Here is a 24,262-nt window from a genome sequence, read left to right as displayed (position 1 = left end):
GATAACACCCGACTTGGAAAGAGAGTAGAAAAGTACTTTTTACTAGAGAAATGTAATGAGCTGTTGCCATCATTTAAGGCAGCATACTGGTACTTTACAAACATAAAATTACAGCTTTATAAAAATCCCAGTTGGTACTTACATTTGAATACCCTAATTTTACAACCTAAAGTCTTTAATTAAAAAAAATAATAACAGCAACAACTCAATTGCAAGTTGACAAATAGGACAATGTTCCTTGCCAAAAATAGTCATTAAAAGCTAACAAATAGTTACAGAATGTATTCTACACTGGCTTTTTAAAATAAAATTTGGTGTTAAAATGATAAAATAAAAGCTAATAGATAAAATAAAATGATAAAATAAAAGCTAATAAAATAGAAGCTAATAATTATGCCGGAATGGTGAATACTGGGTGTGAGTTGCTATTTTAATGGTATTTACTCTGTGCAATATATCTGTGTCTGACCTTGATTTCTCTTCCTTATGACTCTTATTTAGAATCTCTTAAGAGTAAGCAGAATGCCATTATTTTAATTATTCAATGATCATCCAGAAGCAAAAGTACAGCACAAGAAGGTAATCTTTATTATAGTTTAAGTAGGAACAGAGCAGATAGCAAGTTCACGAGGTATTTTTGATTTTTATTCTTTTAAAATCAGGCTTCAATGATGATAATCAAAAGCGAGCCTTAACTGCACAGATATTTTGATCACTATGATAATCTTCAAGGGCACAAAAGCCTGTAGCATAAAGGAACAGAAAGGTAATGACTATGAGCATTTTTGATGTGACAAAAATGGAGATCATGGCATTAAACTCTATCCTTGTATTCCATGAGATTCTTCTCAAACACCGAACAATTACTATTACTCAGCAAAATATCAAACATGCATAGTACGCCTACCAGAATACAATCTCATTGTCAATACCAATCTTATCTTTTCCCCCAAACTTCAGATTCATGGTTCCACTCCCTAAATGTATTAGTATTAGTGGTAAGACGCAAACTTGACTTTGCTTTCAAGGTTACATAGCAGATTGACTTCGCATTTGGTGCCCAGCTGTGTACCCTATTTTTTCATCTTTTATTTCTTAATAAATTCAACTACATTTCATTAGCCCTGAGATAGTCAGTAATCTGCTTGTGATTGTACACTTGTCATTTATACTTATTCCACTCAATTTGAACCCCACATAAGTATTTAAAGTTGTTTGCAGACGGTTGTAACTAAAGCAATGACAAAATTTATACTTGGTTAGGCTACTAAGAAGGCCTTTAACTAAGAGTTGCATATTTTTATGTATTTTCTACTTGCTAGGAGCAATTCTTAAAATTACATCTATAATTCTCTGTCAATAATAAGTGCATTTCATTTTGCTCACTTCTGCTTAGACAGATTCACTTTTTGCTTCTCCTATAAAGCAACATTTTTTTTTTCTTCCCAAAACAGAATGTTAGTTATCTAGCTGAACAGGTGCCAAAAAAAAAAAAAAAAGCTTAGACTCTGAACAGCAGATTGATAACTATGATAATGCCTAGCAGAGAAAGATGCTCATAAGAGGAACTGAATACATGTTCCTTCTACATGGAATGAGTGAATTGTAAGGTTGCTGTTAAAGTCATGCGTTTTCATCACATGTTATAACTAATTTTGCTGAACTAGGGAATCCAGGTTACCAGATTTAACTCCTCTTCATATGTAAATCCAACCTTGAAATTTAACAAAATGGATTGAACAATTCTCAGGAAAGTAAACAAGTCAATAAAAATCGCTTTTCTATAGTATTAGTTGGAAGAAAAAACCAGAATTACTTTTCACTAAATCATGTCCAACCAAATGAGGAGAAAAAGGAAAGAAGTGTTAGCTAATACAATTTTCTCCATATTTCTCCTTGCAGTGTTTTGTTCATACATTTATTTTTATTAATATCTCTAGCTGAACGTGAATTTTATTATCTAGAGGAATTTCCCCATCTCCTTAGGTATATATGATTAGCGAAAAGCTGGTGTAAATATGAGACTGTATTTTCAGATCATGCCATATTTCTGTATTTGTCTTTTGCTAACACTAAATGTCTCCTGTTTAAGTGATGCTGTATAGAATATGAGATAATCTGCCAATTTACTGAGACTGCTTGCTTATAATCAGTTTTTGTTCATAGCTTTGAAACATTCGGCACACCTGTCATCCTACATATTAATAAGGAACAGTTACTGTTTTCAGAAAAGATCACTGATAAATTCTTCAGTTAATTGCTTTGACCAAACATTTTTAATTGCTTTGACCGAACATTTTTACTAAATCACAGAACAATAGCGATGGCGAAAACATTGACGATGCAGTTCATGGTTCTGTTCTCCCATCTTACAGTACAGGTTCCTGAAAACACACAAAAAAGGACCTTGAAATACCAGCACAACATCACAATTACCAGGGGAAACAGATGTATGTGTTTTTTCATAGGTTTTTAAGATCCTATTTCCTGCAATCTGGCAAATCTTTACATTTCATATTTGTCTGAAGGCGTACTTGTTACTAGGTACAAAGCAATTCTGCTGATAAAGTCTTTCCAGAACTTAACTGGAGATGAAGAAGCACTGATAATAGGTGTCCTGTTCGACTTTGCTAAAAGTTGGTTTTGTTTGCATAAGCTTAGTCTCTTACCATCAGAGGTGGTATCCCAGAAACATGAGCTGGCCGTGTGGAAGCCATACGCACTCCTCTGGGCCACAGCACAGGTCACTGAAAGCAAAGTTGCCAGTGAGAACACTTCCAAAGGAAAGAGAGCTCAGATCTAAGTGCGCGAGTTTAGCGGTCTAAAATTTGTTAAGGGCCTCCCCAGTGGCGCAGCAGATTGAGCACAGCGTTGTGATGCTGTCTGCAGCCTCTGTAGCGTGGGTTCGATTCCCAGCCAGCCAGGGAGATTCCCACATGACGAGGCAGACCTCTCCTGTCTTGCCCGCTGCTCCCCTCAGCAGTGTATTTCAGTCAGTCTGCCTGTTCTGATCCCCACTCTGTCTCTGCTGAATCCTCTCACCCTCCCGTGCCTCTGGCCTGTACCCCAGCTATTGTATAAATAAAAAATAAATCTTCAAAAAATTAAAATTTGTTAAATGACAGAAAACATAGCATAAGACAAACAGACTGAAGAAAATAACACTCTCAATATCCATAATTTTGATTATCAACCACCAGCATTTTGGCTCCATTGTATTCAGTCTGTCTGTTGCCTGGGGCCTTAATCGCTGGTGATTGTACTGCAGGAAAATTCTGGATTGAATTATAGGTCTTGTCCCATTGGCATAATTAGATGCAAAAACAAAGAAAATATTTTACTTTACGATTTTTGTGTGGCACTCCACAATGCTACATGTAATGAAATGTGGGGCAGCATAAAGAAGACTGAGCCGAGGGGGTTTCGGTGGAGAGAAACAACTGATCTAAAAGTAAAAGGCGGTGTTACCAAGGACAGCTAAGTGGCTGGCAAGAGCTCAAACTGCTTCTGGGCAGTGAAACAGCTCCACCCTTTAGGTATTAACATATATTGCCCTTGGGTAAGAAAGTAGGAAATCCTTTATACTCAATTAGTACCCAACTTGAGTGTCTATCATTCATTTACATTCTCTAAATTCACAGAACAACCACAAGGACAAAGGAGAGTAAACTAAGGAGGAAAGACACTGACACTTACCAATATATTTATAAGCTTTCCCCAACTTAACCAAATGTGCTAGGGATTGCTCCACGATGCTTGCGGTCCATTGGTTAATGTTGTTCTGATTGTAATCCTCACCACCCAAGACGCCATCTATACACTAAAAGGGCAGAGGGCAGAGAAACAAATTACATACAAATTGCAGCAAAAATTGTATTCAAAATATAAAATACATTTATAACCCAATAGAGCATTTAGAAAATACCCATCTGATATTTATTATGCACTGTTTCAAATTAAGAATTTTCAAAGCATTTCCTCATGCATCATCTCGCTCTATAAGATACTATAAGTGACATAAAGATAAATATGACATGGTATCTGCTGTAGAGAACTAAATCTAGCAGAGCAGTTAATAAAAGACTCCACACAAGGAAAACTAATCAAGGGTGGTAAGTTATATCACAAAAGGATTATGAAGTAGGGGTAGAGATTTAAAAAGGGTGGCAACAATTGATTAAAAAAATAGCTTTGAAGCAGCTGGGATTTGAACTAGAAACAAAGAATGAGACCAATTTTAAAAAGTAATTCTCATGTATAATAATTACATTCTCATTCATATTATGCAATTGCTTGGCTATATAACGACTAGCACACTGGCCACTAAAAGTCAATCAAAAACACTACTTTTTAGATGCTCTAGTCAGAAAGAGTTAAATAATTTTCCACAGAGCTTACTTGCATCCACTCTGAAACCTGACTGAGAACAATGGTTTAGTAACACAATCTTAGTGTTTTTAAAAATTTATTTTTTTTATTGAGGAAACATCGGTTTGCAATGTTGATTGTTTTTTAGAGGTATTTGATCTCCCCCTTGGGGTGCTGTTACTAAACCACACCCACCACCAAGGCACCCATAGTCCTCTACAGTGCTCTACTATAGTCTACTGAGCTCCCTCCCCAAGTTGTTCCTGATCCTTTCCCTCCGCTACACTAGTCGCTTTTTCTATAATCAACTTGCTAAGATCATGTTTCCCTTTGAGGAATACAAAAACACTAATGCAAAGGGAAACACAATTTTAGGTTTTCAGGTAATCTCTGCCACCTACTAGCTGTGTGACCTTTTGCAAGTGACTTCATCTCTTAAATTCCCTATTTTCCTAATCCTTAAAGTAGAGATCACAGTCTCATCAGGTTGTCATGAAGATAGGGCGAGGTAATGAATGCCAAGTGCTCAAACACAGTGACTGCCACAGAGTAAGCACAAAAGCCATCTTAGATATTATTATTGGATCATTATTGTGCTAATGTTTTCTTTGTTCCAGTTTTATTGCCACAGAGCTGACAAAAAACAATGCGTTAAGTTTAAGGTGTACAACATGATGATTTGATACATGCACCTGCTATGAAATGACTACCACAATTAACACGTCCCTCTTCTCACAGTTACCTTGTGTGTGTGGGTGCAACTGTGTGCATGTGTGTGTCTCTGTGTGTGCTGAGAACATTTAAGATTCACTCTTGGCAACGTGCAAGTATATAATACAGAATTATTAACTGTAGTCACTTAGAGCCCCAGAATTTATTCATCTTGTAACTGGAAGTTTGTACCCTTTGATGACATCTCACCATTCCCTCACCCCAAGCCACCAGCAGCCACCACTCTGTTCTATGAGTCCTGTTTCTATGAGTTTGGCTTTTATAGATTCCACCTATAAGTGATATCATACGGTATTTGTCTTTTCCCAATTTATTTTGCTGCAGTTATCTTACGTCTAAGTGAAACAGCCTGGACAATAAAGTGCTCATTCATTTATAATCCAGCTCAATAAAATACACACACACACAATGCAACTTTCATTTACTACAATTAGACTAAAGAGTCATAAAGGCACTGATTCATAGACACTAATTAATATGGAATCTTAATCTAGATAGTATAAAATCTTCACTAATGATAAAATGTAAACAGAAATTAAATTTAGAAATGCCGAAGTGGTTCCCATGATTTTCCTAGAATGTTCTGAGACACGACAGAGTTAGGAGGGCCAGTGGGCTAAGAAAGCATCAGGGGAACAGGCTTGTAATTCTAGCTTTACCATTCCCAAACTGAAAACCGTGGCACAGACCTCTTCCTCTCTACGCTGCCTTTCCTTAATGGGAAACTCATTTTTGTCTTATTATAGGACCACTCCAAGTTTTCCTTTAAACAAAAGAAAACATCATGGGCGCTGTGGATCCCGCTGTAAATGCACTGCTAATTACAACATTTAGCCTTCTTAATTACCTTTAACCAGGAGGTCCATTAGATAACAAGGTGCTTAACCTACTCTGTATTCCCAGGGCTAAACTCAGGAGCTAGGCATGTAGCAGGCATTCAATAGATGTTTGTTCTTCAAGTAATATTGGCTTTAATATACTCTCTGGGCACCCTAAATCAAATATATTTTAGAACAAGTTCCAAGTTAATTCCATTTTTCTTTGAGAATTTGTTTGGGGGCAAAGTCTATTACTGACAGTAATTAGAAAATATGTTTATCAACAGATAACTGGCTCTGAGACTTCAGCAGGGAAAATATGGCAGCTGAGGAGCTCAGAGTAAGGAATCTAAGAAAAAAAATAAAGAGAAAAACAAGAGATAAAAAAACAAACACCTGCCAGAATTGTTGATCATCCAGGAAGTTCTGAAATGTGTGCCTCACAGTCACAGAGTTTTATAACAACGATGCCTCAATAAATAAATAAAATAGTCGATCCCCTCAAGCCTTTATAATGCCTTAAAGACAGAAGACAGGTGGCTCATGGGAAGAGAGGCAGGGGGAAAAGGATAGCCGTGTAGCTGAAAGTCACCTCTAGAAAACCTGAGATTTTTTTTTTGAAGTCTAATATTTCATATAAAAATTCAAGTGAAGCTTGATTTCACTCCATGATGCTAATTATGGAAACAAATCAAAGTTTCTTTTTATTAGTGTTTCCAGTTCAATTATTTATATTACCTAACCTCTCTTGTCCTCCTGTTATTATTGCTCCCAGTGAACTTGGGGTTGCCTGGCAGGTGGGAGACAACCGCTGTTGCACCATGCACATTTAGGAGAAGCCCTCTCTCCACCTGGGCCTTGAGATTCCTTCCCTCTCCAGCCCGCCCAAAGGCCCAATGAAAGACATCAGTCTGGCTAAGTGTTTCTCTCTGCTAACGCAAGCTCTCCCTCTTTCCAGGTCTGAACTGGACAGGTAAGGAGCTGGCGAAACAAGCTCTGCTCTTCAGCCCAGTGTTTACCAATAATAGAGGTGATATTTTGTTTGTTTCCAGGGACTCTTGTCTTTTCATTTGTATCAGGACTTGGGTAAAGAAGTAGTAGTATTTGAAAGGTTCCTCAAATACTCCACCAAACTTTTCTTTATGTACCATTGACCAAGAAGCGTCTTTCTTAATACTTGCAAAAATGAGGTGATCCCGCCTGCCTTTCCCATGACCTCTACCCATTCCTCCACTGGCCCAGAGACAAGCCAATCAGGCCAAGACTAAAGGCAGGGAGGCCTGCTAGGGCACAGGCCGCAACAGCCACAGTCACAGTACAAGCCTGCCTTTTGGGCCAGCTCATTTATATCCTAGAATTTGGCACAGTTAAAAATGACTCAATACTGTTAAAAGTGTTCTAAATACCTTTCCCACAGTGTAGTTGGTATGTGATAACACTAGATAAAAGTTTCTCTGCCAGAATTGAATCCCAAAGAGAACGCCTTGTCTACTTGCCTTACACGAGACCCACATTAAATATTTCCAATAATTTCTTAAAAATTTTATTTACCATATATTAGTGTCTAAAAGATGCTAAGTTATTATTTTTCTAATCACTTGGGGGCTAAAATTGAGTATACAATGATTGAAATCAGACTTCTAGGGTCTTTTATTTGACATATACATATAATTTACCTATATAAAAGTATATGTATGCTATAATATGTAGCGTGTATATATATATATATATATATATACACACACACACATATATTTTTAGCATTAACATTTAAAATAATATTTGGCCTACAGGAATAAAAATTATTTTGCTCACAAGATAGGGGGCCAATTTTAGACAACAGCAAACCAGTTTTCTAGACTAATACTTAACACTTTCAGAATAAGCCTAAAGAAGGCTGATCGCATACAAAACATAGAAACAACCCTATAGTCAGGGAATATTTACAAATCTTGTTTTTATACTAAGCTTTCTAACTTTGTACTGAAAATCAAAACACAGTTTTTTAAAATGTCTATCAATGCAGCATGCTTTAAGATGAACAAGAAGTCTAACTCACCTCTTTAACAATATTGTGGGCTTCATCAGAATTAAAGCCAACCTAAAGGGAAAAACAAAAGGCAAAGTTGCTTTCAACACACACTTCCTTTTATTTGCAGCACTGATGATGGTCTAGATATGTGTCAGTGACAAGAGATCACAGTGATAAGGGACATCAGGTGTATGCAGGCTGCTAAGGCAACCTGGAACACTCAAAATTGCAGGGTGCTATCCCCACCTACTCAGCTGGAGATTTTAATTCACTAGGTCTGATACAGAGCCTGGGCAACTATACTCTTTTTAAAAAGTGCTTTACTGGCGATCTGGAAGGATGTCCTAGATTGAGAATTACTGTATTGTAATTGTAAAGGTGAGAAAATAGCAGGAGGGGGATATAAAAAGTACATAGGAAATGGCTGCGGCCAAGTGAGAATGAAGTGATTCATGAGAAAAGAATGCTTAATAGGTTTTTGAATTTTGTTTATAATTTATGTTGGGCAAGAATGTGCATTTTCTGAATTAAAGATTACGAAAATGCTTGGTCTTTCAAAGTTAAGGTCCCTTTAATACTAGATAATAGGTCTGGCCTTCTGTTTTCTTTGGACTGGCTTGTTGGAACCCGGAGTTAAAAAGCAACTGTTAATGACATCCAAGAGTCTTAGAGTAGAGAACTAGGCTATGTGGTAACATTGAAATCCAACCCAAAATACTTTAGGTAGTATATGATTGGTTTCCAGTGGGACATTTTAAGGGGCTTTATAACATCAGCAATTTTGTAAATCTAATTTAAAATCAGTTCACAAAACAAGAACATTCTGCAAACTAGTATTGTCTTGAGTATAGATTTAAAATATCTTTAACTCATTTAACTATACCACAGAATTCCCCAATAAACAAAGGAATAAAAACAGCCTAAATAATTAGAAATATTATAAAAACAGGTCTCACATTTCAACCTTATTAAAATGATCATTTTGCCTTAAAGTGGGGGTACTATCTACTTCAGAAGTGGCCTAGAAATGACAAGATGTCCATTTGGAAGGTCACCAAATAATCAGGATGTACTGGGTGGCCCCAGGAACACATGTAACCTTACCTCTTTTTAAATAGGCCTACTTAGGAAGTACTGCAGGCCAGAAGCTTGGCAGAAGTCAGGAGACTGGCACTGGGGGTGGGGTGGGGTGGGGGGTGCCTGAGGGTGAGTCAGCCATGGACTTGCTTGTTCCTCAAATCTCTATTTCTAGAATGAGAATACTTTGCCACTATTTGTATGTTTGCCACTTGCCACACTGCTCTAAGTAATTTAAATGCAATTTCAGCTTCTGCAGAAGCTCACATCTAAAGACAGATGGACCAGAAGACCCTACCCAGGGTTCACAGCATCGTGCACCTGTGGTTACCACTGGCCAGAAAACACCTTTGGGCATTATGTCTTTGCAGGCCTGCCATGGGGTGTGCTGCCACCCAACAGGCCTCAACCTCCTGAGTGGTTCGAGTGAAGGCCCAGTTGTCCTGGCGTAGTGGGAAGCCTAGGTTCAAAGGGAGGATCTGTGATACCTGGCAGTTTTAACTTTGGGCAGGTCACTCAACCGCCATGAAACGCACATCAGTAACAGGAAGATAACAACTGACATCCGCGGCTTCTGGGGAGGTTTCAGGAGGTTCCAGGAAGCAAGCGCTCAACATCCCTAAAGCACCTCCTTCCAGCCCACCCAGGAGAGGGTGCCAGGGAGTCAAGGGGCTTGATCACCCGGGCCTTGCACGCCGGGCAGCAGCACCTGCTTTGGGGACGCCAAGGGGCGGGGGAAAGCACCCGGGAAGACCGGTTTCTAAGACCCGCCCTGCAGACGGGCGGCGCCCGCCACCCCATCCCCAGCTCTCACGCCTCAAGTCAGGCCATCCACCCCTCGGGCCTCGACCCCACTGCCGGCCCCAAGCGTTCCCGGCCGCCCCTGCCACCCCGATTCTCAGCCTAACACTGTAAGGGCCTCCGGGTGGGGCGATCGGGCCGGCGGGGCGGGGCAGATCTCCGGCCCGGAGCAGAGGCCCGGGCCTCGGAGGCCGTAGTACCCCAATTCTCCCGGCTGCCGGCTCTGGAGCCCACCCGGCCGAGACCCCGCGCCCAGGCAGGCGGGGCGGGGGCGCCGGCGGGCGGCCGAGGGGCGGTACCTCGTCGCAGTGGCGGTGGTACTCCTCCATGGTGGCGCTGACTTTCTCGGGGGCGGAGCGACGGGCGGGTCCAGTTCGTGCCTGCGTAATGGCCAAGGTCCCGGCTCCCCGCCTTTCTGTCCCGGGGCGTTCCCCACGCAGATCCCGCCTTGGTGACGCAGTGGCACCGCCTTCCTGTAGCTCAGGCAACGGAGGCGCGCCCCGTTACCTTTGACCTTTAGGGAAACAAAGGATGGGTGTTAAAGAGCCATTGTGAATTGGATGGGTTGACCTAGTAGCTATGAGTCTAGGACATGTTGTCGATTGGGTGCCCGTAGCTGTGATGGCCTGCACAGGGTCGTTTATTATCCAGCAAATCAGTGGCAGTTCGTGCAAGCCGCTACCTCTCCTCCACTTACTAATTAATGCTACTTGGAAAAAGTTAATCTGCAGCCTCAGTTTGCTCATATGAAAACTTAAATTTATACCTATTTCACGGTTGTTTCTAAGGATCCAATGAATGCCACATGCACAGCTTCTAAAGTATGTGCTCCTACACCTCTCCTCCTTGACTAGGAGAAATATTGATTTATAGGAGAGAACATAGATTTATTCTAAATTAAATTATATATCTTAGCAGAACAATGATTACATTTATTTAAAAATGATGAATTCCATTTGATCCCAAGGATTTCCTCACTTTAACCCATAACAACTCAGCGTGTTTCCATCACGCCATTTTTCAAGATGAGACTCAGGTACAGAAAGTTTAAATAATTTACCCAAGATCTTATTTCCAGTAAGTAATAGAAAAACTTAAACTCAAGTAGTCTGAGAGCAGCACCAAGTTCTTAACCTCTGTATTCAGTTCCTATTGTTGCTATAATAAATTACCATTAATTTAGTGGCTTGAAACAGTACAAAGTTACTGTTTTGCAGCGCTGGAGGTCAGAAGTAGTAAAATGGGTGTGCAGGACTATATTCCTTCTGGGTGCTCTAGGAGAGCTCTAGAGCCCTAGAAGACTTTTCTAGCTTCTAGAAGCTGCCTGCATGCCTAGGCTCACCACTTCCATCCTCAGAGCCAGCAGTTTTGTATCTTTTCTCCTCTGACCTCTACTTCCATCCTCACATCTTCTGTCCTTGTCTCAAGATCCTTAATCCTATATGCAAAGTGCCTTTGGCCACATAATATATCCACAGGTTCCAGCCATTTAGACGTGAACATCTCTTGTGGGTGGCATTATTCAGCTGACTGCAACCTCTACTCTATTTTGCTCCCTAAAATCAGAGTTGGGAAGTTTATTAGTCTGCTAGTTCAGCTCTTTATTTTACAAGTAAAACTGAAGTGCAAAGGGGTGAAGTTGCTTGTACAAGGGTTCATAAGTATTAACTTAACCCCTGGGCTTGGACTTTCAGACCCCTCCATCCTCTGCTTTCATTTTATGGGCTTAGACAGAACCAAATTGGCCTGTTTACCTGATAACATGAAGTTTGTTACTAATTCTCCTAAATTGCAGTTCATCGAGTGCAGAAAACCTATAATTGTAATTCATAGAGAAATTCATATTTCTCCTCTTTCAGGATATTTTTTTATAATCCCATGAGCAATTCCAACATTATATGGGGAGGCTTAGCAGTACCCTTATTAAAACCAAACTTACTTTCCTAAAGAATTGTTTCTTTGTCTATATGTAACAGGGTGGTCCCCAGGAAAGGGGGAGGTTCCAGGTTCCCTGCCCCACCCAAGGAAGGGTGGAGCTGAGCAGGAAGAGGAGAAGCTGCAGAAGAGACTGAGGAAGGAAGGAAGCAGGATGGAGCAAGGAGACCTGGAGGAGGCACATGGAGCCTAGAGACACGTGAAGAAACTGCGCTTGTCTTTTGGTCGTGGACTAGGTGACACAGATGTGGGTGAGACCCGTGGGGAGGTGACAATGGCAGCTTTTATCTTGATGTTGATTTTGCTCTTTTCCTTCCGGGCTTGTCTGGTTGTTTGTGACCCTTTTCTGTGGGTCCCCACTGGAAGATGTTTTAGACTTGTGGCAGGCTTTGGGGCCTTGCTCTGGGCCGACCCCATATGGATGGAGTTTTACCCACGAGGGGATGGGTAACTTTGGGTGCTTCATTTAGAAACTAGACTCTTTGCCTTACCTGTATTGTTTTCTAGTTTTTATTAAAGTTCCTTCCCATTAAAGTGTCATATGTTTTGTGTTGATGCGGCGGATGGCAGAACCCATTTAGAATAGGCAGGTTTGTGGGGGTCTGGGGTGCCCCTCTCCCTGTCCTATAACATATATAGGTCAAACAAAGGTGTATACTGTGCAAGAACTCATGATAAATATAAAATGAGGTAAAGAAATATTGTTCCCATGGAGACAGAAAGGATCCCAGGACAAGGACAGAACAGGACTCAAGGACAAAATTTTGCTGTTCCCATAGGCTGGCAAACAAAGGATTAAAAACCTGAGAACTCTAGGCCTGGACACCTGCTGCCACAAATTTCCTTGGCAAATTGTGGTTTTTTGTTACCATTTCAGCTTATGGAGTTGGGTGCTATGGGAAGAAATGGGAGCTGTAGATCCAGAAGAGTCACAGACCTTGAATCAGACCAGTTCAGACCGGAGCTGTGGACATACAGCCTCCATGACATGTTCCCCTTAGACCCGGTCACGAGCCCTGCATGACCTGGAGCTGCAGCTGAAGGTGCTCACAACTGGCAACAAGAAATGGACTTTACCAAGTCCACTCTCCTTGTTCTTTCAACCAATAGAGTTTAATTCCTTTGTTCCCAAAACCCAGTCCTAAAAACCTATACAGGCACCTAGCCCTGGCATTTCAAGGAGTTTCTCTCAGCCCAGAGAGGTCTTCCTGGAGTTCTCTTTCCTCTCTCTTTCAATAATCAACGAACGTTGATTCCTTGCCTGCCCTTGCCAGTGTCTGTGGAGTCCTCATTTCAGTATTTTTAAAACCATATACTCTTATGGGGCATGTGCAGTTGTATGGGGGAATATAAAAATAAAATTTATTATTTAAAAAAAAAAACCATATACTCTTGTAATTGTTAAATCATAAAAAGGTATCAAAATAAAAAGCAAAAATTACAGGGTGAGACAACATAACTACAAGGAGCATCAAAGGAAGCGAAAATGGGACTAGGCACGGGGCAATATGAATTAATGAACTCGGGAAGGACAGGGTGGGGAGAGCCCTGCGCATGTGCTGAAGGTACCAGGGGAGAGGATTTGGTGGTCCTCTCCTTTCTCTTTTTCATCATTCTCAATCAACTCCAGCTCCTTGTTTTCAATGCTCCTTTTCAGTTTTTTGCAGGCTTTCCAGTGGAGAATCCACGCCATGCCAAATTGATTTTAGGACTACAAGTTCCATCATGCCTTCCTGCAGGGGGGATTGCTGGGAACAAAGGGTGGAGTTAAGCCGCCATGCTCAATATAAAAGCAAACACTGGGCCTGCGCTCGCCTGGCGTTGCCTGCCTTCAGCATGCACGGCTTCCTGGCTCAAACTGCGTCACAGGTAGGACACATTGAGCAATCAATCTCTCTTTCTCTGTTCTCCCCTCTTCTCATTTTCCTTGTAAACAAACCTTTTATTAACCTTTCCCCGCGTGCCTGCCCTTGAGCTTCCTCCTAAGTTTTTAAGCGCGCGGGTGAGGACCCACATCGAGGCCCTCTCGCTTCCCTTTGGGGTAGCTCCGTAACACAAGGAGAAGCGAAGCACTGGCCGAGATGGGGGGCTGCTTCATAAACTGTCTCCTGAGTCTAATCGCCCTCTTAGCAATCTTGTCCAGGTGGTCTCAGGAGCTCTGTCCGGGCTTGATGGCACGGCCCCTTCCGCCCATTCCTCTGATTCGCCAGCAGGTGGAGCAGTGGACAGTGGCTGGTTTGCTCCCCGCTTATTAGTGTTGTTGCAGGTTGGAAACCTGGCTGAGGAGCCCTGGGTTCTTTCCCTTGTACGGTGACACCATGACCGTCCCTGAATAATAAATAACCTCAGAATTTAGCAGTACGTTTATTTCATTGGATTATGCGCATGGATTCCTTTGGCTAGAAATTTGGGTAAGGCACACCAGAAAGAACATCTCTCCATGATGTCTGGGGCCTAGCTGGGAATACTCAGGGGCAGAAGGTAAATGGATGATGGGGCCTGGAAGGATCTGAAGACTTGTTCATACTTTTGTCTGGTGTCTGGGCTGGATCAAAAATTAGAACAGCTAACCAGGGCACCAGCACATAGTCCTACCAAGTGCTTGACTTCCTAACATTGTGGCAATGCTAAAGTAGTGAGACATCTTATATAGCAGCTCAAGATTCCAAGTTCCATCGAAGTAGTCAGAAGCTACTGAGGCTTTTGGCCTCACAAGTCATACTGCGTCACTTTCACCATACTCTAATAATTGAAACTGTTATAGACCACTCAGACTCTAGGGGAGGGGACATAACTTACGTTTCAATAACACGAGTGTCAGATTATTTTGGAACCATGTTTTGAAACCATTGCAGTTTTTTCAGTTACTTTCCTGGTTGCAAGTAACAGAAGACATAGGTAGGATGGGCTGAAATAATTAGGACATTTGTTTTCTGCAATAACCAAAAATACAGAGGCACCAATTCTCCAGGTTGGTTCAGTTGCTGAACAATTTTTTAGTGCTTTACACATGGCTGTCCTTGGAATATCAGCAATATTTAATCTCATGGCCACACATGGCTGTAGGAGATCTGGTATTGCAAGGAACAAAGGCATCACATCCAATGAAGAGGATGGACAATGTCTTGACTGGATCGATTTTTCTTAGGAAGGAACATCTTTTTTTCAAGTCTGCAGGAGTCTGCTCCTCCGTTGGTAAACTTATGGGGAAACATATTTTTGACATTTGTATCTTTTGTCATAAAAAGTGAATTCTGCTAGAAAGGAAAAATGGATGTGAAATTATTGTTGGTAGATCATCCTTTCCAACTTTTTTCATGCCATGGTTCATATATAAAACATTATTTACATGGTTCATTGGGGTGAACTGATGGACATTGGAGATTTCTTTATGGGATTTGGTTTTAAAATACATTACATAATTATTGTAAAGAAAAAAATAAAAAGGTTAGAAATCGAATTTGTAAAAACTTCTGAATTAAATCTTTCAAGTGTTTTCGGCCTCCCTGGTGGCTCAAGAGTTAAGACGCAACCTATGAAGCTATCTGCAGCCACTGTAACATGAGTTCTATTCCCGACCAGCCAGGGAGCAACCCACATGGTGCAGCAGACCCCTCCTGACTTGCCCTGCTGCTCCCCTCAGCAGTGTATTTCAGTCAGTCTGCCTGTTCTGTTCCCCACTCTGTCTCTGGTGAATCCTCTCACCCCCCATGCCTCTGGTCTGTATTCCAGCTCTTGTATGCATAAATAAATAAATCTTAAAAAAAAACCCAAAAACTTTCAAGTGTTTTAATGAAATCCTTAATCTTATTTTCATGGACACATCATTTTATATGTGGACTTAAAATATCTATAAGCAATTCATGTTTGCAAGTTTTTAATAATTTTCTTCCTCCAAATATTGTTGAGAAGTGTCCTACATAGAAGAAATTGACAAAACATTTAGACTCATTTTTCAAACCATTCAAATTAAATTTAAGGTTTCTTTAATGATAGGTTAGTAATTAGGACCAACCCTTACACTGACAATTAGGAAAGTGGTACAAAATATAATAAGCACTTGCTCAAAAGAATTGGAGTTTTTACATACAATGTAGGAAAGCATCATGGATCTAAGACCAGGAGAGTAATGAAATATAGATGGAAGAGTAAGGTATGTGGGATACATTTTCACTTGGGGGGAGAGAAATGTAAGGCCTTTTGTTTATGAGGATCCACATGGAATAGTTCACGAACTCGATACAGTCTGTGACTTTCACTCATCATTCAACCTCTGGACTAGCTACAGAGGAAGGAATTATTATGGTTATTTTATGTTACTTGATCTTCTTCCGCTTTTAACCCCACCATCTTAAATGGGACACCCATCCTGGCTAATGATTTTGGTTTTAGTGATTGTATGACCATCTTGTTTTGACATTAGAATGGTACAGTAGCTGATGTGTCCCTCCATATATCAAGCAGCACATTTTATTTTATTTTTTTAAATATTTATTTATGCATACAAGAACTGGGGTACAGGCTGGAAGTGTGTGTGTTGGGGGGAGTGAGAGGATTCTCTGTTATGTAAATATTGATGGATCTCTCCAGAGACAGAGCAGGGAACAGAACAGGCAAATGTACTGAAATACACTGCTGAGGGGAGCAGCAGGCGAGTCAGGAGAGGTCTGCTGCGCCATGAGGGTCACCTCCCTAGCTGGGGATCAAACTCTTGCTGCAGTGGCTGAGGACAGCTTCACAGTGCTTTAAGCAAGACATTTTAAATTGCACATCTATTACACTAATATGGAACCTCATGATTGCCTAAGTTATGACTTAATTATGGGAGATGAGGGATTCCTTCAAGCCTTCTATGGAGGCCTTCTAATTTTTAAATGCATGCTCTTAGTTTTATGTTCATAGTCCTTAATTTATATTTTTCACTATCTTTGCTTTTTAAAATTATAAGGTGCCAGGTGACTCTACAATCTTTATTGTCACTCTTGATGCCCTGAAAGCAAAAACTTTGCCTCTAATGCTTTGTCCTTTGCCTGCATTTTATTCTCTGGTGATAATGTGAGTAATCAGCATATCACTTCACACCTGGAGTTACTCATGCCCCATTGTGTCTCAGCAAGATTATCCATGTGCTCCATGAACAACTGAGTCTCAGAGTTATATTTTGAGGATCTACTTCCTGAGAAATAGATCACAGTCACAGTTCTCCAGAGAAGCAGAATCAATAGGATGTACATGTAAAGATATTTAAGGAATTGGTCATACAGTTGTGGAGGCTTGGTGAGTCCAACATCTGACGGGGGAGGCCAGAAGGCTGGAGCCTCAGCAAAGAAAATCACTTTGAGTCCAAAGATAGTCAGCCGTAGAACTAGGAGGAACCAATATTGCAGATGAAGTCTGCTGAAGAACTCCTTTTGGCTTTAGGGAGGTCAGCCATTTGTGTTACACAGTCCTTCAACTGATTGAAGGCAGTATGCTTTATTTAAAGTCTACTGACTTACTTATTTTAAAGAAACTTTTTTTATTTAAAAAGCATTGATTTGCGGGCCTCCTCGGTGGCGCAGTGGTTGAGCGCTGGGTTGCGAAGCTGCCCACAGCCTCTGCAGCGCCGGTTTGATCCCCGGCCGCCGGGTGAGGGTCCCACATGGCGCACAGACCTCTCCTGCCGCCCGCTGCTCCCCTCAGCAGTGTACTTCGGTCCTTCTGCCTGCTCTGCTCCCTGCTCTGGCTCTGGTGAATTCTCTCACCCTCCCGCGCTTCTGACTGTACCCAGTGCTTGTATAAATAAAAGAATAAATTTTTTAAAAAAGAAAAAAACCACATTGATTTGCAATACTGTATATGACTTAGGGGAATCCGGTTACACTTCTTCAGATGAAGATGAAGGTGTTTCTTCACCTAGGGCCAAAGTACCCACAGTGTTTACCAGAGCCTATTGGGACCCCCTCCCCTTTGTTCCCACTGCCACTCTCTAGTAGCCTCAGTTCTGCAGTGATATTTCTAGGGGGGGTTTGGGTTTAGTTTTGTCTTTTTCATGATTCTGCTCCACCCGAGTCTCTGCTCCACGTGTCTCCTCCAAGTCCTTTTTATCTTCCTCTCACTGCTCAGCTCCACCCTTTACTACATGGAGCAGGGACCCTGGAACCTCCCTTTTCCATGCAGATTACACCATCACAGAACTCTTGGAGATAGCAACTGCACGATACAAATTCTTTTGAAATACTAACAGAAACTATGTGAACTAGATTATATTGCTTGGGGAACATAATCAGCATTATTTTTATAACAATGATTGCAATGTTGTGATAGATACTATGTGTGTTTTGTAGCTAAGAGTCCTACAACTCCAAATCACAGAGGAACATGTGGGAATCCATGAAAAATCTTTTTCTAGAATTTGAATGCCTTAATTTTACTTCAGAACTATTCAATGTTGAGAACTAGAGTTCATTTTTCAAGTTACAAGGTAGCACTTTGGGAAAGAAAAACTGTATATTTGAATAACAACTTAAAATTGCAGTTGTTGGGCCTCCCTGGTGGCACAAGGGGTTAAGATGCAACCTGTGAAGCTCACTGCAGCCACTGCAGCACGAGTTCGATCCCCGGCCAGGGAGCTACCCACATGGTGTAGTAGACCTCTCCTGACTTGCCTGCTGCTCCCTTCGCATACAAGAACTGGGGTACAGGCCAGAGTTGTGGGGGATGAGAGGATTCACTCGAGACAGTGGGGACTAGAACAGGTTTATCTACTGAAATACACTGCTGAGGGGAGCAGAGGCAAGTCAGGAGAGGTCTGCTGCACCATGTGGGTAGCTCCCTGGCAGGGGATTGAACTCCTGCTGCAGTGGCTGCTGCAAGCTTAATAGATTTTGTCTTAACCCTTTGTGCCACCATGGAGGTCCCAATAAATAAATCCTTTTTAAAAATTGTAGTTGTTATCACAGGTAGGTCGTCCTCTGTTATGTAAATATTGATGGATCTCTCTAATTTGTAATGCTAATCCTGCCTCCCCACAGGTTCTGCTGCAGCACCTGATTCTCTAATCCTTTTGTTTTTAGTGTGGAAGACAACCAAGAGTCAAGAATTTCACACAGTATTATTTTAAGGCCTTTGTAATATCTGGTCCCAATATGACAGAATGAATTTTCTTCCATAGCACAAGCCATTATTACAAAAGAAAATAGCAAGGTAATGCAATTTTTCTAATTACCAGAACTAATTATCAAGAGTAGAACACTAATTTTTAAATTACCTTACTTAGGATGAACATGCATCAACAGTGGAACAGGGAATAGAAGATATAAGTGGAGCTGGAAGTTACTAAGCTGAGGTAACACTTTCTGCCATTTCAAAGGCACTGATGGCTAATGTGGATGTGTAAGGAGAAATTACCTGTCTAGGGGGACCGCGAAGCTATGGAATTAGTCTTTGGAGGACTGAAAAGAACAGGATTTGAACCCAGATTGCAAATCAGACTCACTAGAGGGTTTTGTTTTTTTAAATCTATGCCAGACTCCACCCTTGAGATTCTGACTTAATTGTTTTTGAGGAGGACTTGGCATCAGTTTTTCAAAAGCTACCCCAGGTGATTATAACATGCAGTCAGGGCTGGGAATCTTCGTTGCAAAATCCTCTCCCCGCCTCACTCCCCCCCAGAATTCATTAAAACAAGGTAAATTCACTTTTGCTAGGAAGGCTTAAATTTGGTTCTGTTGGAAGTGAGAACCATACATTTATTACTTCTTGGGTTTCTTTGTGACCTATTGTTTGGTCACTCATTTATTCACCAAATGTTTTCTTAGCACCTACTATGTACCAGGCATTGTGTTAGAGCAGTGTTTCTGGAGGGGGGGCGTGTAACTTTATGCCCTTCCTGCCCCAGGAGACATTTGACAGGTTGTTTTTTTTTTTGGGGGGGGGGAAGGCTTAACTTTAATATTTTTGTGTGTGTGTGTATATATGTGTGTGTGTGTGTGTGTGTGTATATATATTCTTTGAGGTAACGTTGACTTACAATGTTATTTGTAACTTAGAGGTGTAGGATCTCCCCCTTCAGCTGTTACCATACCACACCCACCACAAAAATACCCATAGTCCACTACAAGTCCATTTTGTTCCTTTCTTACTTTGTTCCCCCACCCCAAGTCAGTTCTACAGCAAAATTTCTAGGGTTTGTCATTAGTTTGTCTTTGACCCTTTTTTTTGTTTCTCTATATTCCATGTGTAAGTGACACCATCCGGTAATTGTCTTTCTTCTTCTGACTTTTTTTGCTTAGCATAATCCCCTCCAGCTGCATCTATGTTGCTGCAGATGGTAAGAATTTGTCTTTTTTTTTTTTTAATTTCTATAACTAGGGTGAATACTATTGGCATATAATGAGAACAGGCTATGTTTGCTGCTGAACATCCTATAATGCAAAGATCCCTCCCAAAACAAAAATTATTTTGTGCAAAATGTTACTACTGCTGAAGTTGAGAAGTCCTGTGTTACCTGGGGGTGAAAAGGAAAAATTCCATTCTATGGAGTTTCAGATCTAGTGGGGGAAGACAGGGAATTTGTTAGGAAAATGTGGAAAGACTTCAGGCAGCTCAGTTGGGCTTTGTGGATGTAATGTCAAAAAGAAACCAATCATTGAAGTTGTGCATGCTGTGTTCAGCTCTTGCAATTATGTTCAGAAGATGTGGGTTAGCCATGGTTGGGATTTTTCCAGATGATTTTAGCTGAGAGGGTCATGGGATCCAAGGCATTTTCAAGGAAGGGATTTGCTGATAGACCATGGATTCTAAATTGGGTAAGCAGTGAAAAGTGGTGAAAAAGCAATAGAGTCATTGCATCTGAGGTCTAAATGGGGTCAGAGAATTACTGAGGTCTAAATGGGGTAAGAGAATTTAGAAGAGGTGAGATAGGAAGAGACTAAGGGTCAGAAAATTGGATGATTGAAAAGAAACTAGTTTTTGAGACAAAGATTGAAGGAACTAGGGGGACCTTCTTCTACTTGATGCTTCCTTTATATCATTTTGTGGTGTTGAAGCCAGGGAGGCGTGAACTACTGAAGAGTACAAGAACTTTATATGGGTGTCATAGCTGGGAGACAGTGTTTTTATCAGATTCTGTGATTTTGACTTAATGTCTTTCCCTGGCTTTTAGTTTATGGGATGTTCCACAGTTTACAAACCTAACGTAGAGTAGCACCATCAGCATATAAGTGAGGGAGGAAAAGCCAGACTTTCCCACTGATCCCTTTCTTCCAGACCCATTAATTCTGGAAGAGACATCTATCTTACAGTCTTTCCTCCTTTTCCTGTTCTTGTGTCAGCCATACATTTTTATTATGACTTAGTACTTGTTTATGAAATTATGTGTCTCTGGCATGCTCTGCTTGTTTACACAATACCATGACAACAATAAGAATGTTTTGGGTAGCGTTTGAAGGGTTCACTTTTTGTGTGTTTTCATCCTTCCTGCTCCTGCCATTTCTAGTGCAGGTCATACATTTTGAATCATTTATTTAAAAATTCTACTCATGTTGGGCCTCCCTGGTGGTGCAAGAGGTTGAGCACCGCACTATGAAGCAGTCCACAGCCTCTGCAGCATGAGTTCGATCCCTGGCCGGCCAGGGAGCAACCCACATGGTGCAGCAGACCTCTCCTGGCTCGCCTGCTGCTCCCCTCAGCAGTGTATTTTGGTCGGTCTGCCTGTTCTGTTCCCCACTTTGTCTCTGGTGAGCCTTCTCTCCCGCTGCACTTTTGGCCTGTACCCCAGCTCTTGTATGTATAAATAAATCTTTAAAAAAATAAAAATTCTACTCATGTTATGGCAATCCATGCCCCATTTCAAATAGAAATTACACACTTGAACCAAATCTTAAGACAGAATATTTCCTGTATCACAAAGGAAATAAATGTGTTTGTTATTTTAATGTCTGTCTTTCTAGAAAGAAATGCTGACCTTTTGGTTCAGGGTAGATAATCTGACCCTCTTGTCTATTATACTGCTTTATGGTACTGGAGGGAACTATAAACTGGTTGAAAAGTAAATGTACTCCATGCATCAGTTCAGTACTGATTCAGGAAAAGAACAGGTGCAAGGAGACCTATTAAATCTCATCCAGCTCTTAATTTCCATGATTCTTCTAAACCATGTCTCATGGAGGACATTTGTTGATGATATTGAAGGACTGGAATAAGGTATTTAGAAGCATAAAATGCTTTCATTAAGTTTAGTCATTTTGCTCATCAAAAATCTGCAGTCTTATCAGAGGGAATCATTCATTGTCAAAGCTTCCATGCTAATGACTCTCTTCATAGTCAAAGCACATTATAAATATTTATTCCTAGGCCAGATGAAAACCTTTAAAGTGGTTAATTTTAAAACAAAGCAACTTTTTTACAGGGAGAAAATAACACGATATGAGCAAAATGAACATTTGTGTGATGGTCTACACACATAATAAAGCATTTGCTAAGCCCTAGCACTAATGAGATATATTCATGCAACACATGGAGTCCTGGTCTTCAAATGCATAATCAAATATAAACATGTATATAGACTGAGCTCAGCTGACATTAAAGGCTTGTGGATTTTTCGTTGTAACAATTATATTCCACCTTCCTTAGGATGATACAGATGATACTGAAGCAATATAAATGCATTTCTCATTCCTTCATTCCAATGTATAAAAAATTTGGGAGAAGCACTGATTGCAGTGTACAAGGTTCACTGTCTTCTTCTGGAAAGAGACAAGAACTTGGAGAACAATAAGAGCCTTTTATAAAGGGTTTTCTGATGGTATTATCTTATCTCTGTTTTATCCCTCACTAATGTTTGATGAAATGGGGGATTCAGAACCCAGAAATTGCTGGTCATTAGGGTGAGGACCTCCGGTGAGTGTGGCAGGTGTGAAGTAGACCCTCCTGGGAGCTTTTACAGGAGGCCTCTCGTTTGGTATCATTTTGAAGTTTGGTTTTTGACTGTTTCTTGAAGGAATCATCACAGAGTGATGAAAGCTATGATTTTTCTTTGATTCTTTGTTGGTTAAAAATCAAACAAAGTGAAATAGTGAATTGACTTAACTCATGTGCCTTTTCTCTACCTAAATCCCAATAGATCCTTCAGTGAATAGACGTCGGACTCTACTTTGTGGTTTCCATACACAGTGGGGTTTTCATAGCAGCAGGGACTTCTGGTAATTCTCTAGTCTGCTCAGCTCTGCTTCTCTACCACGTTCCTTACATTCTCCTGCCCTCCAGCCCTCTCTGACTCCAGAACATTCCCATCAGTATCCACATATTGCTTCCCACTTCACCAAGAAAACTGAATCCATCATGAGGATTGAACTTCTTGTCATCTAATGTAAGAACATACTTGCAGGCACCTCTCCTGCCTACTTGTGACTATGCAGGTGCCTTTTTCTCCTTTTCCTAAGAAACCTATCCTTTTAAAATATAAAAAAAAAGAATATACTTGTGTGCCTCGCTGTTCTTTGTCTTATAACAGAGTGATAATCCCTCTCCCTTTACTCTTCTTACTCACAGACTATGGAAAGACACTTTCATTTTTCTTTCAAGAACTGGGGTACAGGCCAGAGGTGCTGAGGGGTGAGAGAATTCACCAGAGACAGAGTGGGGAGCAGAACAGGCAGACTGACTGAAGTACACTGCTGAGGGAAGCAGCGGGTGAGTGAGGAGAGGTCTCCTCCGCCATGTGGGTAGCTCCTGGCTGGGGATCGAACTCGTGCTGCAGTGGCTGCAGCAAGCTTAATAGGTTGTGTCTTAAGCCCTTGAGCCACCAGGGAGGCCCTCTCTTTTTTTTTTTTTTATTTATTTATACAAGAACTGGGGTACAGGCCAGATGGCGCGGGAGGGTGAGAGGATTCACCGGAGACAGAGCTGGGAACAGAACAGGCAGACTGATGAAATACACTGCCAAGGGGAGCAGCAGGTGAGACAGGAGAGTTTTGCTGCACCATGTGGGATTCTCGCTGGCCGGTCGGGATCGAACCACACTACAGAGGCTGTGGACAGCTTCACAGTGTGGCGCTTAACCGCCTGCGCCACCAGGGAGGCCCATACTTTGTTTTTAATGCCACTCCTTGTAGGGTTTTTTGTTGACTGCTGAACTTGTCACTCACACACGAGGATAGGGAGTTGATCTATTCTCCCCATTGTAATATTAGCATAGAGATAAGTGTCTGATTCAATAAGTGCTTTTGTTTTTAAATCAATGAATCAATTAAGGGCAGTATGTAGTAGGGTAGAGCAGTGCTATAGAACCCATACTGTTTTATGGCTCAATTTCAATAATTTTGTTCCTCTTGAAGTTTCCTATGGTTGTCTGTACTGGTAGGTCATCCTTCACCATCAAAGCAGGGTGCTATTGGAACACTTATCTGTAGCTGCTTGTTTACTTCTAACTCAATACAGAGTCTATGGCTTTGTCTAGTTGTCAAATCTCTGCCATTCATAACTTTGCTGTGCCACCAAGTGACTGCTAATGTGTAAA

At 41.1% G+C, this 24,262-nt stretch overlaps 1 protein-coding gene and 1 long non-coding RNA gene across 2 annotated transcripts; one reads left to right on the top strand and one right to left on the bottom strand.

The window, feature by feature from the left end:
• Positions 1-545: 545 nt before the first annotated feature.
• DYNLT3 (dynein light chain Tctex-type 3) lies at positions 546-10,280 on the bottom strand. The gene is made up of 5 exons (XM_037512539.2): positions 10,128-10,280; positions 7,978-8,019; positions 3,697-3,820; positions 2,670-2,747; positions 546-2,384 (listed from the first exon to the last, which is right to left on the bottom strand). Exons 1-5 carry the CDS (start codon positions 10,155-10,157, stop codon positions 2,308-2,310), a joined length of 351 nt encoding a protein of 116 aa, XP_037368436.1. The 5' UTR covers positions 10,158-10,280; the 3' UTR covers positions 546-2,307.
• Positions 10,281-13,568: 3,288 nt separating this feature from the next.
• LOC119246747 (uncharacterized) lies at positions 13,569-23,184 on the top strand. The gene is made up of 4 exons (XR_005125547.2): positions 13,569-13,632; positions 18,819-19,090; positions 20,037-20,074; positions 22,868-23,184. It is a non-coding gene; the product is annotated as an uncharacterized LOC119246747 (long non-coding RNA).
• The last annotated feature ends 1,078 nt before the right edge of the window (positions 23,185-24,262 follow it).

This window comes from Talpa occidentalis, unplaced genomic scaffold (genome assembly GCF_014898055.3).
Source record: "Talpa occidentalis isolate TD23 unplaced genomic scaffold, MPIMG_talOcc4v2.1 talOcc4.15, whole genome shotgun sequence".
Lineage (NCBI taxonomy): Eukaryota > Metazoa > Chordata > Mammalia > Eulipotyphla > Talpidae > Talpa > Talpa occidentalis.
This window is presented reverse-complemented; position numbering and strand designations above follow the sequence as displayed.

Excerpts from the sequence above, each read along its gene's own strand:
- DYNLT3 (XM_037512539.2), bottom strand. The coding sequence starts at position 10,157 with ATGGAGGAGTACCACCGCCACTGCGACGAG. Across the intron at positions 8,020-10,127 it reads ACCACCGCCACTGCGACGAG|GTTGGCTTTAATTCTGATGA; the intron begins GTACCGCCCCTC and ends TTTTCCCTTTAG. Across the intron at positions 3,821-7,977 it reads CCCACAATATTGTTAAAGAG|TGTATAGATGGCGTCTTGGG; the intron begins GTGAGTTAGACT and ends CTGCCCTTTTAG.